The 16132-nt window shown below is 54.1% G+C and overlaps 2 protein-coding genes across 5 annotated transcripts in view; one reads left to right on the plus strand and one right to left on the minus strand.

Annotated features, from left to right (window-relative positions):
• The window catches only part of FAM228A (family with sequence similarity 228 member A), a gene marked incomplete at both ends in the record, with an annotated part of 7503 nt that extends 4499 nt beyond the window's left edge, over positions 1 to 3004 (plus strand). The window contains 4 exon segments of the mRNA XM_080711331.1: positions 343 to 412; positions 519 to 696; positions 2666 to 2801; positions 2804 to 3004. Of these exon segments, the coding sequence (XP_080567457.1) occupies positions 343 to 412; positions 519 to 696; positions 2666 to 2801; positions 2804 to 3004 (585 nt within the window).
• Positions 3005 to 7430: 4426 nt separating this feature from the next.
• ITSN2 (intersectin 2) overlaps positions 7431 to 16132 on the minus strand; it is a gene marked incomplete at both ends in the record, with an annotated part of 129304 nt that continues 120602 nt past the window's right edge. For all 4 annotated transcript variants that reach the window (XM_080711858.1, XM_080711857.1, XM_080711856.1 and 1 more), the window contains 8 exons: positions 7431 to 7588; positions 8272 to 8445; positions 8893 to 8976; positions 12111 to 12193; positions 12827 to 12948; positions 13393 to 13608; positions 14036 to 14203; positions 15929 to 16027. In XM_080711858.1, the coding sequence (XP_080567984.1) occupies positions 7431 to 7588; positions 8272 to 8445; positions 8893 to 8976; positions 12111 to 12193; positions 12827 to 12948; positions 13393 to 13608; positions 14036 to 14203; positions 15929 to 16027 (1104 nt within the window). The remainder of the gene's footprint in view (positions 7589 to 8271; positions 8446 to 8892; positions 8977 to 12110; positions 12194 to 12826; positions 12949 to 13392; positions 13609 to 14035; positions 14204 to 15928; positions 16028 to 16132) is intronic.

The raw sequence follows: 16132 nt of genomic DNA on the forward strand, positions 1-16132 counted from the left end.
CGTGACCAGGGCACCTGTGTTGTCTGCTGAGGGACCCTTGAGGACAGGGCCTGCCCTGGGGGTGGCACTAGTGACCCGGCCAGTGCTGACTGACTGCGACAAGGAGCGTCTCTTCTGTTAGGCCTCCCTCCCTCCCTCCGCCCAGTCATTCAAGAAGCTCAATGAAATGTCTCCATCTGGGCCAGGCGACCCTGGCTCTTCCACTGCTCTGTGGAAAACCTGGGTCTTTATCCTCAGTTGCTTTGGCATCCGGGAAGGCTGCCCTTGAAAGCTTAGGTCACATTTGAAACTCGAATGCAAACCGCACTGGGGTCTTCAAAGTGTCACTCTTTTTTTTGGTAGGTGACAGTCCCTCCGTCTTGTGAGCCCCTGCTTCGAAGACAGCACAGGGCAGACGAAGAGACCAGAGCCGGTCTCCCGGCTGAGACAGGTGCTTTGTGATGGCTTTCGACTGATGGCCAAATGGGCTCCTGCCCCGAGAGCGGCTGGCGTTGATGGCCACGTCTTGTTTCCCTTAGAAAAACAACACCTAGCGAAAGAGCGGAGAGGAGCGGAGAGCAGCCGGCCCGCCAAACTGCCGCAGTTCACGGCCCCGCCACGCAGGGCGACTCCGAAAGAGAGGCCCAAAGCCTCTGCGTGCTCCTGGAGAAGCAGGCCCCGCACCTCGCCCAGGTACCACGCCAGCACAGACAAGCCGTATGTCTCGCGTGCGGTTTAGTTTATTCTCTAAGGTGCATCTTGTAACTAGTTCTGTTGTTCTTTTAGTGATTTATAGGATATGTGTGTGTGTGTGTGTGTGTGTGTGTGTGTGTGTGTGTGTGTTACTGGGAATTGACCCAGGGGCATACCACCTCAGACCTACAACCCCCTATTTTGTGGTACTAGGGATTGAGCCCAGGGTCATTCTACCTCTGAGTGACACCCCCCAGTCCTATCTTATTTTTATTTTGAAAACAGGGTCTCAGCCAGGCATGGTGGTGCACACTTGTAATTCCAGTACTTGGGAGGCTGAGACAGGAGGATTGCAGGTTCACTGCCAGCCTCAGCTACTTAGTGAGGCCCTCTGCAACTTAGTGAGACCCTGTTTCAAAATAAAGAATAACAATAGGGCAGGGGGTGTAGCTTGGAGGTAGACTGCACCCTGGGTTTCATCCCTAGTACCGCAAAATAAATAAATAAATAAATAATAAAGAAAGAAAAAAGAAAACAGGGTCTCCCTAGGTTGACGAAAGTCTTGCTACTTGCTGAGGCTGTCCTCAAACCTGCAATCCTCCTGCCTCAGCCTTTCAAGTACTAGAATCACGAGCTTGTGTCACATGCGTGGCACTACACTTCCTTTTTATTTATTTTTAATTTTGAAACGAGGTCTCCCTAGGTTGCTAAGAATCTTGCCATGTTGGCGAGGCTGTCCTTGAACCTGTGATTTTTCCTTCTCAGCCTCCCAACAACTGGGACTACAGACATGTGCCATCAGGTCTGGCAGTGATTTACAATTTTATTATTATCACCTTTGTATTCTATAATTGATGTAGAGGACACTATAAGACATAAACCACTTAGCCAGTCCACAGGCCGGTCAGGTGAACTCGCCAGCCCTGTGTAGGAACGGCGCATCCTCCTCCTCAGCCCAGCCGTCTGCACCCTTCGCTTTCCCCGTCAACTACCTTTGTGTTCTTAAACAATACTGCCCATCTTGCCTAGGCCCGAATTTTATATAAATAGAATCTTAAAGCATTTACTCTTAAAAATATTAAGAAGCAGCCTCAGCAACTTAGCAGGACTCGTAGCAACCTTGTGAGACTGTTTCAAAACAAAAAGTAAAAGAGTTGGGAAGCCGGGCGTGGTGGCGCACGCTTGTAATCCCCGCGCTTGGGAGGCTGAGACAGGAGGATCGCACGGGTTCGAAGCCAGCCTCAGCTACTTAGTGAGGCTCTCGGCAACTTAGTGAGACCCTGTTTCCAAATAAAATAGAAAATAGGTCTGGGAGTCTAGCCCGGAGGTAGAAAGCCCCTGGGTTCCACCCCCAGTACCACCAAAAATAATAATAATAATAATAAGAGTTTTGGGGGCGTGCCTGGAGGTAGAACTCCCCTGAGTTCAATCTTTAGTACTGAAGGAAAAGGAAAGAAGGAAGGAAGGAAGATAATTTACATAGCATGAAATCTATCTGTAGTGTGTTGGTATATGATTAAATGTGATATTAGCTACTTTTGCACAAATTATATATATATATAGTACTGGGCATTCTACCTCTGAGCTACACCCCCAGCCCTATTTTTTATTCCTTATTTTGAATCAGGATCTCACTGAGTTGCAAAGGGCCTCACTAAGTAGCTGAGGCTGTCTATGAATTGTGATCCTCCTGTCTCAGCCTCCCAAATGCTGGGATGACAAGCGTGCGCCACCATGCCCAGCTTCAGTTAGTTTTGATTTGCGTTTCCTTGATTGGTAATAATGCTGAACATTTTTTTTCATGCATTTATTAGCCATTGTGGTTCTTCTTTTGAGAAGTGACTGTTCGGTTCAATCACACATTTCTGGGAGGGGTATTCTTTTAGTGTTATGTTTTTCAAGTTCTTTTGTGTGTTCAGAGGAGTAGCTGGCAATGATTTTCTGCTGTGGTATAAGCCTCTGTCTTCAGACTCTTGATGGACTTCTCTTACAGTTCCGAAAAGCTCTCCTGTGCAGAAGAGAAGCCCGCACCAGATAAGGAGAAGACAGCTGTGGACCTAAGTCAGATTGCGTTTGAAAGGCAGTTCCTTTCCTCCAAGCTCAACCAGGAGAACAAAGAGGCTGAGAAGGTTCTGGTGAGCCTGGCCGAGGCCTGGGGCGGGGCTGGTGGGCTGGGCTCTGCAACCCACCAGCCAGCCCCATCCAGTCCCCAAGCGGAGCCCCTGGCAAGGCCGCCTTGGAGGACCAGGGCCGCCTGGAGGGCAGAGGAGGCAGGAGCCAAGAGGGAGTGAACCAGGAGGCGGGCAGCACTCATCTTACATGGAGGAGCTGACCCTGGCGCTTCCGCCCTGGGCACTGATGGGATCCCTGGGCCCGGAGGCCTTGGGTGAAGAAAGCCAGAAATTCGGCAGAGGCAGGACCCAGACTCACTCTCAGGTGCAGATGGCGCCCTTCCAAGTGAGGGCGAAGGCACCTGCCAGAGGGGACTAGTTAAGGGTCCTTCTGCCAATTTCCTACTACCTGTTACATTTGCTTGTTTGAATGAAGAGGCTTCATTGAGGATGTTCTATCTGAATTTGTACAGTATGATTATTTTAGAATAAATATTCTATAAAAGGAAAAAAGAGAGAGAAAAGGCTTCTGTAGCTCACAGTTTTAGGTTCAAGTCCATGGTCAGGTGGTCCTAGTTGCTTTGGGCCATTGCTGAGAGTGGTGCATCATGGGAGGAAGGTAGTGTGGTAGTGTGTATGCGCGCGTGTGTGTGTGTGTCTGGGGATTGAGCCCACGGCATTCTACCTCTGAGCTACACCCCCAGACTTTTTTTTTCTGTGTGTGGTACTGGGGGTGGAACCCAGAGGCTTTTCTACCTCTGGGCTATACTCCTAGACCTATTTTCTATTTTATTTGAAAACAGGGTCTCACTAAGTTGCTGAGAGCCTCACTAAGTAGCTGAGGCTGGCTTTGAACCCGTGCGATCCTCCTGTCTCAGCCTCCCAAGCGCGGGGATCACAAGCGTGCGCCACCACGCCCGGCCAGACTTTTTTTTAAAGCTAGGTCTTGCTAAGTTGCTGAGGCTGGCCTGGAACCCGTGATCCTCCTCACTCAGCCTCCCAAGTATCGGGATCACAAGCATGCACCGCCACGCCTGGCTCTCCTTCCATTTTTGCATTGTGTGTTGGGTGTTTTTGTTACGGAGCTGTATGACTTCTTGCATGCCTTGGACGGTGACCCCGTTGACTCTGGCTCGCACGTGTTTCCCCATCCTTCGGGCTGCCTGTTGTTTTGTTTCCTTTGCTATGTAGACAGTTTTTAGTTTGATGTAGTGCTGCTTGCTTACTCCAGGTCCTGGTGTGACTGTAGTCCACTCAACTTTTATGGTATGGAAGGAGACCTGCTGTCACCCAGGGGTCCCACGAGCAGACAGTGGTTTAAACACAGTCGAAGCATACTTTTTGTTCGTGTATCAGTACTGGGCGAGTCAGTAGGTGGTCCCCCTTTCAGGACCTTTCATCATCTTTGGGACCTGACTCCCACAGACTCATTCCTGTCAACTGGAAAAGGGAGTTGTGTCCTGGTGTGCGGTGTGGGCCGGATCGGGAGGTGGCCTGTGTTACTTGCCCTGATACCCTGCGGGGTAGGGCCAGTCACATGGCTGTCCCTAACTGGAGAGCGCGAGGGTGCTGGGCGAGGTCGTCCTACAGAGAGCCCTACAGGCGAGCACTTGGTGGCCAGCTGGTCACCTCTGCCACGCCTTTAAGAAGTATGTGCAGCCGGGCGTGGTGGTGCACGCTTATAATCCCCACGCTTGGGAGGTGGAGACAGGAGGATCGCGCAGGTTCGAAGCCAGTGCTGGTTTAAGAGACCCTGTTTCCACAGAAAAATATAAAAAAATAGGTCTGGGAACCCCAGTACCACCAAAAACAAAAAACAAAACAAAACAAAAGAAGTATGTGCGATCAAAGTCAATCACCAAGCGAAGCGTGGGAAGGAGGGATGGGGAGGGAATGGGGTGGGGTCGAGTAGGGGCTAATTGGGCGATGTGTGCTTGTATGCCTCCACAAGCCTTTTAGTCCATTAAGATGTATGGCTACAACGCACCAATAAAAAGAAATAAAAAAAGAAGTGCCGCAGAGCCGGGCGTGGTGGCGGCACACGCTTGTAATCCCAGCATTCGGGAGGCTGAGACCGGAGGATGGTGGTTTGTGGACAGCCTCAGCTACTTAGCGAGGCCCTTCGCGACTCAGTGAGACCCTGTTTCAAAAAATAAAAAGACTAAAAAATAGGGCTGGGGTGTAGCTGAGAGGTACAGTGACCCTGGGTTCCATCCTCAGTACTGAAAAAAAAAAAAAAAAAAAAAAGAGACTTATGTGCAGCCCAAGATATGGACGCCTCGGGTGAGAGTTGCAGAAGCCAGGTGGGGCGGAAGACACGGGGGAAGAAGGCTCGGGGTTGGGAAGGCCCCGCAGGGTCCCCTCTGCTCCGGAGCCCGGGCCCCACACCAGCCGGAGCCCTTCTCTCTGTCTACAGGCCTCAGGGACCCGACCACAGAGACCCTACTCCTGGGCACCTGGGGAGCGCCGGCAGAGATGGGGGCCACGGCCCGGGGAGAGAAGAGCGATGACGGCAGACATGCTGGGGAAGCACCTGGCCGCCCTGCACAGGATAGCCCGGCAAGGCGAGAAGGTACTGCGGCTCTGCCGACTCGCTGGCAGGGTCCGGGCAATAGTGACCACACTGCGGCCATGTTTTCACACTCTGGACCTTACCTTCCTGTACAGAGTGTCCAAATGATGGCAGTTACCATTTACTGGACTCTGTGAACCAGGCATGTTTGGGGTTGTGTCTTAATTGAAGAGTTTTAATAGCAAGATAGCATTATTTATTTTCTCTTTTTTTGTGGTACTGGGGATTGAACCCAGGGATCTTCTACCTCTGAGTTACACCCCCAGCCAGATTTTTTATTTTGAAACAGGGTCTCACTACGTTGCTGAGAGCCTCACTAAGTAGCTGAGGCTGGCTGCGAACCTGTGATCCTCCTGTTTCAGCTTCCCAAGCACTGGGATTACATGCGTGCGCCACCACGCCTGGCTTATTTTTTATTTTGAAAGAGTCTAAGTTTTGGAGGGCTTACGTTGCTGAGGCTGGCTGTGAACCTGCGATCCTCCTGTCTCAGCCTCCCACGTACTGGAGCAAAATGGCATTATTCTCTCTCAGTACTTGCGGCTCAGTCGCTAGCTTGAAAGCGCCGCGCTGTGTTCTAAGTCAGTCCTGGCCATGACCCCGAGAGTCTGTTCTCACACACACTCTTACCTCGTAAAGTGGACAGAGCGCTAAGACTGTGAGCCCTCTCTAGGAGGCGCTAGCCCCTCCCCTGCCACAGCAGCCTGCCCCTGGAGGGGGCTCTGGGTCCCTCCCCGCAGGGAGACTTCCAGGCTGCGTGAGGCCCATCTGCTGGGCCTCCCACTGGACGCACGGAGGCCCCTGGGGCCTGAGCGATTCTTTCAAAGGACAGATCTTTCCTTTTATTTATTAGGTAGGAAGTTAGCGTTTAAGACTTTACTTTCATCATTATTCAAAACAAATCTCATATTTCAAAATTCAAAAGCCAAACAAGTGGCCTGGGCAGGTGTGGATGTGACCTGACAGGACAGGGGGCAGGAGGAAGGACAGGGCTCGGGAGGGCTCAGGGAGTTGCCGGACAGCCCTGCCCTGTGCATTGCCTCCCTTGTACGTTACCCCTGCGGTTTCTGCTCCAGCAGGGGAGCAGAAGGCCTCACCAGGGCCCGGGGAGCTCCCATACACCACCCATTGTGGACACTGAAGAGACTGAGCCCCAGAAAGGTAGGTACGCCAGGGGCACAGTGGGCGCTGGCGGCAGAGTCCGGCCAGGCTCTGGGTCTCGGGCCCAGCCCCCCACCTTTGGTTTTTCCCAGCGTACCGGAAAAGGACCTGTTTTCCTTAGAATAGCCTCTGAAGTTACATCTTCAGAGCCTTTTACGTAGAAAGTAAACCAGTCAAGCTTCGAAAGAGGGTACATTCATAAACTTTTACTTTTATTCTCTTTCTGTACATATTGGCAATGATAAAGCTTAAAGATGTAATGTCCTATGAAGTATGCAAAACAAGGAATTTACATAAATAATTTATACTTCAGAAAATTAAGGTTGAAAAATATTTTCCACATTATTAGAGTTCACAGTATTTAAAGTATATCAAGCTTTCCCCCTTCTATTTCAAACTCTATTGTCATAGCAGAGAATGAGAAAATCTAGTCGGGAATAAAATGATCAAGTTTCTGTTTTATTCAGTGCACGAGTAGACGCCCTCAGTGTCGGGCTGCGCGCCCCCAGGCGGCGCCCCGACCCCCCTCCTGAGTGCTGTGGCCGCGGGGCCACAGGGTGTGGAATGGCGCCAGCGCCCCGCGCCGCTCCACCAGGGACACGGTCGCCCGGTGGCGGCGTCTGCTGGTCCGATGCCTCATTTCCACATAATACTTTTATAGCCCTGAAAATGGAAACCTGGCATCTGAATACGGCTGAACGTGTTCACACCTCGTACAAGGCACTGAGCTGCAGGCTGGTTTCTGGGGAAGGTCGCGTTTGCATAGATCGCCAGCGACTAGCGCGCAATGAGATACAGGCCCCGCGTGCGTGGCTCTGCGATGGCTGAAGCCGCGTGATGCTGCTTAGCGCCAGGCGTGGCCTCGGTCTCTGGCCCCGGCCTGGGGGCAGATCCCGGGTGCTGTCCTCCCCAGGCCCCTAGGGGGCCGGCTTTTGCTCAAAAAGCTGCAGGTCAAAGCGGACCCAGACCTCCCCGGTGGGGACCTCGTGCAGCAGCAGCCGGCGGGTGGTGGGGCCTTTGTTTTCTTGTTCTGTTCGAATTTTTGCCACTGGAACTTCAGTCCGGCCCAGGAAATCTGGTGAATGAACATTACGTGGAGGTCAAAAATCTGCGTTCTTTATAAAATTGATTAAAATAACGATCTCAGGAGTAGTGTATGAGGCAGGATTCATAAACTTTCAAATCCCAAGCAAGGGACTTCTTTTAGATTATTGATGAGGCTGAATTATTGACTGATGGATAGTGTGAATGGATGCATGCATGAGACAACAGATTTGTGGTACCGGGCACTGAAAACAGTGGCATCCTACCTCCAAGCTAGGCCCCCGGCCCTCTCTTATTTTATTATATTGTTATACATATTTTTTGAAATAGGGTCTTGCTAGGTTGCTGAGCGTTTCGCTGCATTGCTGAGGCTGTCCTCAAACCCGCACTCCTCCTGTCTCAGCCTGACAAGTTTCCAGGCACAGATTTGTCTGAGAGCAGCTGCCTATTTGATATTCAAGTCTTTCTGGTCAGAGAATGTCCTACCCGTTCTGTATACACCAGGAGCAGCGTTTGCCCTATGCATATAGGTAGTGACTAGGGCCCAGGATCTAAGACACAGCTGAGGCTGTCTCCTCCCCTGAAGAAGGGCACCCACTGCTGCCCAAGTGAGCTGACACAGGCTTACTTCCCATCGGTGGCACGGGCACCCCAGATCCAGAGCCTACATTCCAGGGAGAGGAACACCTCCAGACCTAGTGAAGTTACACTTACCGTCTGGAGAGAACTGGTCCCGGTCAAACATGGTGAGACACAGCACGTCCTGGTAAAGGTCCTTGATGAAGAACTGGCAGTTAAAGTTCCACTTGGGACTCAGCGTGTCCTGGAGGGTTCTGGTGGTGTAGCTCTGGGAGCCCATGCTGATTTCGCAGTATGGATTGCTCTTTCCTGAACAGAAACCAACCACGGACACATGGGGTGTGGCCAGTAAAAGGAGTGAGTAACGGGCATCCTGGAGCAGAAGCAGGATGCGCAGGGCAGCCTCGCCAGGCCACCCAGCAGGAGCCCCTGCCCAGCGGACCACAGCAGCCTGGTGCGGTAGCACTAAGGCCTCTGTTCTCAACATGGCAGCATCACTATCCCCCCAGGCAGCGGCTGCGAGCTCGAAGGCCTGCTCCCCACGGCCTGGGCATATGCCAGCAACTTGCCGTGTGGCTCTTGGGTGCTGAAGCACGGGGGAAGGCAGGCCTGGGTGCTTACTGGGAACCAGAGTGACGGTGTGGCCCAGGCAGTAGCTTACTAGCACTAGAAACACTGGCTTGTGAAAAGCTCCCCCTCGTTCAGTGTTTCGAAGGGTCAGCAGCAGAGAGTGGGCTGAAGAAAAGAAGCATTTACCATTCGGTTTACAGGCTTTTAACTCTGTAGCTTCAACCACATGCACCATCAGACGCCCAATGCCCGAAGTCTTTTGAGAGCGGGCTGCAAAAGAGGAAGGCGCACCGTGTTAGTTTCCTGAGGACGCACACGGCGGAGCGGGGGTGCAAACCTCTAGACCTGCACAGTCTTCCTTGAGAGCCAGGGCCTGTGCTCTAAGCACACGCTCTACCTGAGTCCACCCCAGCCCTCAGGGTCTCTACCTCCAGTGCTGCCCGGCCTCACCTGCCGCTGCATGGCACCGCGGCCAGCACTGGCTGCTGGGTGCTTTCCCTCATGTGCCGCCTGGAGGGAGGCCTCTGCTGCCTCTGCCCATCAGCCCGCCTCGACCTCCAGGAGCCTTGTCAACCTCACAGCTGCCGCCCAGAGCCCTTCTCCCTTCCCTGCGTCCCTGCCCTTGACTTAGGAGCACCCACAGCCTCTGGGTCTGAAGGTCAGTGTAACGTGTGTCTCCTTGCCAGAGAGGAACCGTCATGGCACAAGGCTGCTGTATGCATCCTAGTATTAGCCCTTAATAGCTTAGCAAATAGTAATAGTAATAACATAGTAATACATGGTATCTGTTCAGCAATTATTGGATACTTTCCTTGTGTTAGGAATGTGCTAGGTCTTTACATAATTATATTCAAATTGCATAACTATCTTATAAAGTAATTCCCATTTTCATTTTTGTGGTACTGGGGGTGGAACCCAATGGGCTTTTCTACCTCTGGGCTATACTCCCAGACCTATCTTATACTTTATTTGGAAACAGGGTCTCACTAAGTTGCCGAGAGCCTCACTAAGTAGCTGAGGCTGGCTTCGAACCTGCGCGATCCTCCTGTCTCAGCCTCCCAAGCGCTGGGATGACAAGCGTGCGCCACCACGCCCGGCTAAGTAACTCCCATTTTATAGGTGGGAAAAACTTAGAAGGGACTGACATGTGCTCAACACAGAGCTTTTAAGTAGCAGAGTCAAATGTAAACACCAGATCCTAAAGTCTAAACCACTCACCAAAATTCCAATTACATGTAAGTAAACACCTCAGCTTAGAAGGCAGCTTTACTTAAGGCTTGTTCTACTTAAGGATGTACTCAAAATGCTCTTGATAGAGAGAAAGGAGTCACTGAGCTCACATTATCTAGATAAACACGAAGTTTAGAGAAGCAGGTTAAGGGTTTAAAACAAACAGAAAAGACACTTGGCAAGCTGCTAGCTCTCGAGCTCCGAGCACGGCTGGCCTTCTGCAGAAGAGGCGGCCCCCCTTGGCCTCGGAATGGGCCTGGCTTCCCTCGAGGCTGTACTGACTCACCTCTGTAGGCTCAGTTACACGAGCCATCGGTATTACGGCAAGTAATCGATGAACGTCTAAAGAGCTGGACAGTACAGAACAGTACATAGAGAAACGGATGGTAAGCAGAACTCAGAGAAAAAGTTTGATTTCTGCTGTGGGCCAATTAAGAGATCATTTTATGTTTCATGAAATGATTCAATCATTGATTTTTCAATAGCAAGCTTTTAAAGTGCCATTAAAATAATATGTAGGTAGCAAAAGCCAATTTACACATACCTTTCAGGAAAAATGAACAAAATAAGAGAAACCTGAATAAAAAAAACACAAAAGGCTGCAACCACAGTAGCTGGCGCCTGCACAGGAGGCATGGACGGGAGGGTGGCTGGGGACGGGCAGGCGGGAGGAGGAGGGGAGGACTGGGCTCGGCGTCCTGGGCAGAGCCGAGGGCTATGCTGAGTGGGCGGGCGATCTGTCCTACGAACACAGTGGACACCTGTGGCGGACATGGGGCCCCACCAGACACGAGCCACGTGCAGGGCTCTGCAGGGGCCTGGGGCCGCTGGGAGGGGCCGATGGTCACCAAGACAGAAGAGAAGGCTCGGGGTATGTGAGTGGACGCAAGAGGGAGTACGTTCAGAGTCTGACGCAGGAAGAAGCCAGGGTGGCTGGGTGCCAGGGAGGGGGTGCCGTCAGACTTGGACCTTGAAAATGGAAGAATTTCTGGGTGGGGTGGAGCCTTTTGGATGGACTGCAGGGAGAACAAGGATGACCGTTCAGGGCGCCTGGCCATCCCCTGGGCTGCGGAAGGATGGACGGCAGGGATGTGGCAAGTGGGGGCTAGGGAGCAGGTAATGCCGGGGAGGGGCCCGAGTTTGGGTGAGAAGTTTGTCCTTAACTGGGGAAGCGGTAGGGAAGATACTTCAGCCAGGAGCGGCGTGCTAAAGGCAGCTCGGGAAAAGGAATGCTTTGAAAGGGGGAAAGATGGTGGTGGAGTGAACGGGCTGTGCTAGAGCTGGTTGGGAGATGGCAGGTGTACGCCACTCAAAGGAAGGGGGGTGATGATGGCGATGGGGGAGGGGTCAGAGGGCAGAGGTAGGTCTGGGTGGCCAGGGACCACCTTCCATCCACAGGAATTCTCAGGGAGGCTGACAAATCCTGAAGTGCCTGGGGAAAGGCGCCTTTGAGTAGGCCCTGGGAGGGCTGGCCTAGAGCTGGGCTTGGGAAGGCCAGCCAGGTCCACCACGAGGCCCTGAGGAGGCAGGTCCCTATGCCAGGCTGGCTGACGAGTGAGAGACAGGAGGCAGAACTCCTGGGAAAGGGGAGAGGGAGAGCTGGCAAGGGAGACAAAGAAGGTGCAGGGATGGGACCCTTGGGCTGGCCTGGGTCCCCAGGGAAGGGGGAGCCTAGACTCCCAGCCAGTGGGGCCTGGGAAGGACCAAGGCCGAGCAGGCCACTGCCCGGTCATCGGGAGAGCCCACAGCAGTGGATGCGGTGTGCAGTGACGGCTGGTGGGCGGGGCTGCAGGAGGGGCCGGCCAGGCTGGGGCTCCGTCCTGGGCGAGGGGCCGAGCAGCACCGGCAGAGCAGAGTGCAGGCACAGCCCAGAAAGTGGAGTCAGAGGGAGCAAAATGGGCCCAGGAGTGAGTTGCTCATGAACAGAAGGGAGAGTTGGTGGTGAAGGAGCAGCTCAGAGGTTTCGCTGCAGAGAAGGGGGCCCCCAATCTGCCTCCCGGTGGCCCTTTCTGCATGTGGTGCTCAGGAAGATCAGCAGCTGCAGACAGCTGCGGCGGGAGGGCCGGCTTGGGCTCCGCCAGCCCCTCGCCCGGTCCGCACTGCGGGGCAGTGGCTGTGTCCCCCTGTGCGCGGCCCCTGGTGACTGCTCGCATCCCTCCAGGACACCCCGGTACCTTGATACGCCTTCTCCCGCTTCCTCTTCTCTGTGTCGATGTACTGCTCGGAGGCCACCTTGATCTTCTGGACCCACGCCGTCCTGGAGGAGAGGCAGAGCGTGGCCGTGGGGGACGCGGCATCGGGCTCCACCACGGCCAGCTCTGGCCCTCTCTCTTTTGCTAACCTCAGCTCTAGCAGGTCAAACACCTGAAAGCACGTCAATCTTAAGACTCCACTGCTAACTGAGGATGAACTGAGATGTGGAAAGATAGTTCTCGGCTGGTTACGACACCAGCCCTGGCAGGGTGAAGAGACGCAGAACTGGGGACGCAGCTAAGCACCGGATGGCAATTCAGGCACCTGCGCAGAGGAGGAGGCGAGTCTGCTGGGAGCCCCGAGGCGAAGCGGGGTGCGCGGGTCCGCAGGATGCGGGGTGCGGGAGGGACTGAGGCTGTGCGGAGGTCACAGTCACGAGTGCCACTGGAGACTGGCCCTGACGGGATGTCAGCGGGACCCAGGCGCCGGAGCTGCCATTTTGCAAGCTTGTGAAGCGGGAAGCGTGTTGGGAGTGTGACTGCGTCTAGGCCAAGGCCTACCATGGGACTGGAGCGGGGGGACGTGTTCAGAGAGGTTGGGGCAGTTAGTAGGACCTACGCACAGGGGAAACGGGTTATGGAGGGGCCGCCAGCTTTCTCCTGGGACTCACGGCAGGCCACGCGTGGCTAGGACTGACCTCTCGTTAATGTTGTCTGTTCGGAGGGTGTAGACTCGGTCAATGTGGGAAATGTGGAAGACGGGCTCATCGCTGGAAGGGTCTGTGGGCAGTTTCACCAGGACTTCATTCAGGAAAATGGGCTGGAAGAATTAGGGCCGAAACACAGGCTTTGAGAAGAACCAGGGCGCTCACTCACCTGCGCCCAGAGAGATCTGTCTCGAAGAGCCTTGTGGGGAAGCGGGAAGGGGTCTGGTGTCTGAGGTCGCTCACCCAGGAAGAAGCAAAGCCTCTGTTTTGTAGAGGTCAGTACACGGGTGGACTGGGCCAAACCGAACTGGGGGCAGAAGTTCTGAGTGCCCATGGCCGCTGCCGCCACAGGCTCTCTGCACAGACACCTGCCCCGTGTCAGGCTGGGTTTACAGAAACCCCAAGCTGGAGTCGAGAGAGGAGGAACGGGGTATCCTGTTTGCCAGGAGGTAGCCAGAATTCAAAATTGGATCCTGCCGAGGCCACGAGCGGCCAGGGGTAGTGGCGAAGGAAGAGTGCATGGCCAGGCCAGGCCCCGCCGGGCGGGCGGCGCTCACCGTTTTGTACATTTTGAACTGAGCGTTGGACTTGGAGCTGAAGAGTTTCTCGGAGGCGGAGGAGACGGCGAACTGCTTGGCCATGTAGGTGAGAAGCAGGAAGTCGTTGAAGAGGAAGCCGTGCAGCTCCTTGCTACTCTTGGTCTTGTACAGCTTCCCGCTGTGCAGGAGCTTCCTGGGCCCCAGGCAGTTGGTGAGCGAGTTGAAGATAAGTTGCTGAAAGAGAAAGAAGCGGCATTTTGTAAGTCCCGGGACAAACCATCCCAGTGTCCCAGAGAGGCCAGCGCCCGGGTCCGAGGGTCCTGTGGTCCTGTGGTCGGGTTCAGTAGGTGGCAGTGTGGCTGGAACCGCTCACCTTTACACAAAAAAGTCTTTACTTTCATGACTTTGAGTCCGAATTCCAAATGGCCCAGTGGAAAGGGATATAGTTACCCGTGCAGAATACTGATTCTACCAGCTGAATTCAAAGAACTCAAAACAAAAACTCCACACTGCGTGTCTTTGTGAGACAGGAAGGTGAAATCCAGAAGGACTGTCTGCACGAGGGCTGCACCCAGGCGCGTCTGTGTGCCTTAGGGGAGGCCGGGAGCTGGGTCCGTGCCCAGGAGCTGCCTGGCATCTGTCCGGCCGAGCGGTGCCTCACCTCGGCGAGACCTTCACACTGCACGTGAGCCTGGATCCACTCCAGCCGGTCGGAATTTTCCTTCTCCCGAACACCCTCGTTCACTTGAGAGCAGAGCTCCTCCGCCCGCTCGAGGGCCAGCTTCAGGGAGGAATGGTCCACGTGGCTCTCCGGGGTGTTCTCCAGAATCTAGGAGAGAACAGGGCATCCTGTGTGTGTGTGTGTGGGGGGTTCTGTGCCTGTCACCCATCCACCCGCCCACCTGCCAGCTGCTCACTCGGCCTCTGAGCCCCCGTACGACTGACACCGGGCACTGGGAATGCCAGTCAACAAGGTAACAGCTCTGCCCTCGAGAAGCTCTGGGTCCCAGCAGCCTGGGGGACGGGGACGGGCACCTTGGTGGAACCCCTGGGGGTGGTGGGTACTTCCCCGGATCTGCTGCTCTCACTGGGTTCTGGTAAAGGCCTATGCTCGTGAGTCCCTCCCTCTGGCCCTCCAGTAACTCAAGTCAGGGACCTTCAATATAAACTGGCTGCAGTTTTGACAAGTGTGTCCACTTGCTGAATAGCAAGGGTTCACAGTATTTTTGCAGTCACTGACACTTGAGAAAAATCTGATGAGGCCGGGCGTGGTGGCGCACGCTTGTAATCCCCGCGCTTGGGAGGCGGAGACAGGAGGATCGCGCAGGTTCGAAGCCAGCCGCGCGCGCTGGCTTAGGAGACCCTGTTTCTAAATAAAAATATAAAATAGGTCTGGGAGTGTACCCCGGAGGTAGAAGGGTTTCCAGGAACCCCAGTGCCACCAAAAAAAAAAAAAAAAAAAAAAAAAAAGAAAGAAAAAGAAAAATCCGATGAAAGCAAAGACTCCCCTGCCACAGGAGAAATACAATAAAGTCAGACCGTCAGCACAAGGAAAGGTGCCCTTGGAACTCTCTCGCTTCAAGCTACTGGAGTTGCATGTAAACAAACCGCCACCACACAACACCCGCGTGGCTCCTCGGGAAATTAGCAGCCCATCCAAGACCTCTGCTGTCTGGACTCTGTGCTCTCGTCAGATGGGCCCACAGTCCTTTGTTCACAAGCCCAGAATGCAAAAAGACATATTTACTTAGTCTGTTTTCAGTGACTACTCATGTATTTCACAGTAGGGACTTTAGCGTTTGCTTATGAGCGCTGGCCTAGGCCTGGCTGGGGATTATAAATAGATGGTATCTGAATTCTGAAACATATTTTCAGCCATAACTTTTTCAGTTCAGGGCTGGGGACCTGTAGTAGTGGGCGAGTCTGGCAGAAGCATCTATAACATGGGGTCTATGTTGAGTTCACAGCGTCCGGATCAAAAGTCAAGCATCCAGTATCATCAGTCTTACATGACTCCTGCTGTTTTTCTTTGTAAACTCTTATCAGTGACTGTTTGGCAAAGCCTGCCTTCTTATATGGTACACTGCCTCGAGAAACCACATTACGATGTGAAGAAGAAGATGCCGGGACTGGGCTCTCGGGACGCTAGAGCGGAGTCTCCCGGGACGTGGCCCAGGTGCTCAGGTGGCTGATGGATTTTGCCTCAGGAGACGGAGCCCTTGGACGTGCTGGTGGGGAACTGACACCTCCGCGCTCTCTGGGCTCAAGGCAGGCCCCACAGCTGCAGGCCCAGGGAAGCCTACTAAGCACGGTGACTGGACGCTTCTGGGAGATGGGCTGACGATGGGCTGCCCAGGGACATCAGACGCCGCTCTCGTTTGCTCACTTCCAGGCTCGAGCCTTCTGAACTGCACGCGCGTGTCCCTGTGGCGCACACAGCAGCGTGCCCACGGGGAGGCGGGGGCGCTTCACTGCACCACGCCACGCACGGGGCTGGGCGGGCACTCGGAGCCCTCACTTGCCTCCCCCCGCGCTGGCCAGCCCGCGCACTCACGCTGCGGATGAGCAGAGGGTAGCGGGTGATTCTCTGCATGGGCTTCAGCAGGAAGCTGGAGAGGGGCATTCCTTTACACCGGGGGTCCGAGGCCAGCTTCTGCAGAACAGTTGAGAGCTTGTGAGGAAACCGGGGCCCCAGCCCAAACAAGCAAGCACTGGCCACACTCCCGCCTCTGACCACCTCTTTCTTGCTTGCTTCCTT

This window comes from Muscardinus avellanarius, assembly GCF_963383645.1.
Source record: "Muscardinus avellanarius genome assembly, chromosome: 15".
In the NCBI taxonomy this organism is placed as follows: Eukaryota; Metazoa; Chordata; class Mammalia; order Rodentia; family Gliridae; genus Muscardinus; species Muscardinus avellanarius.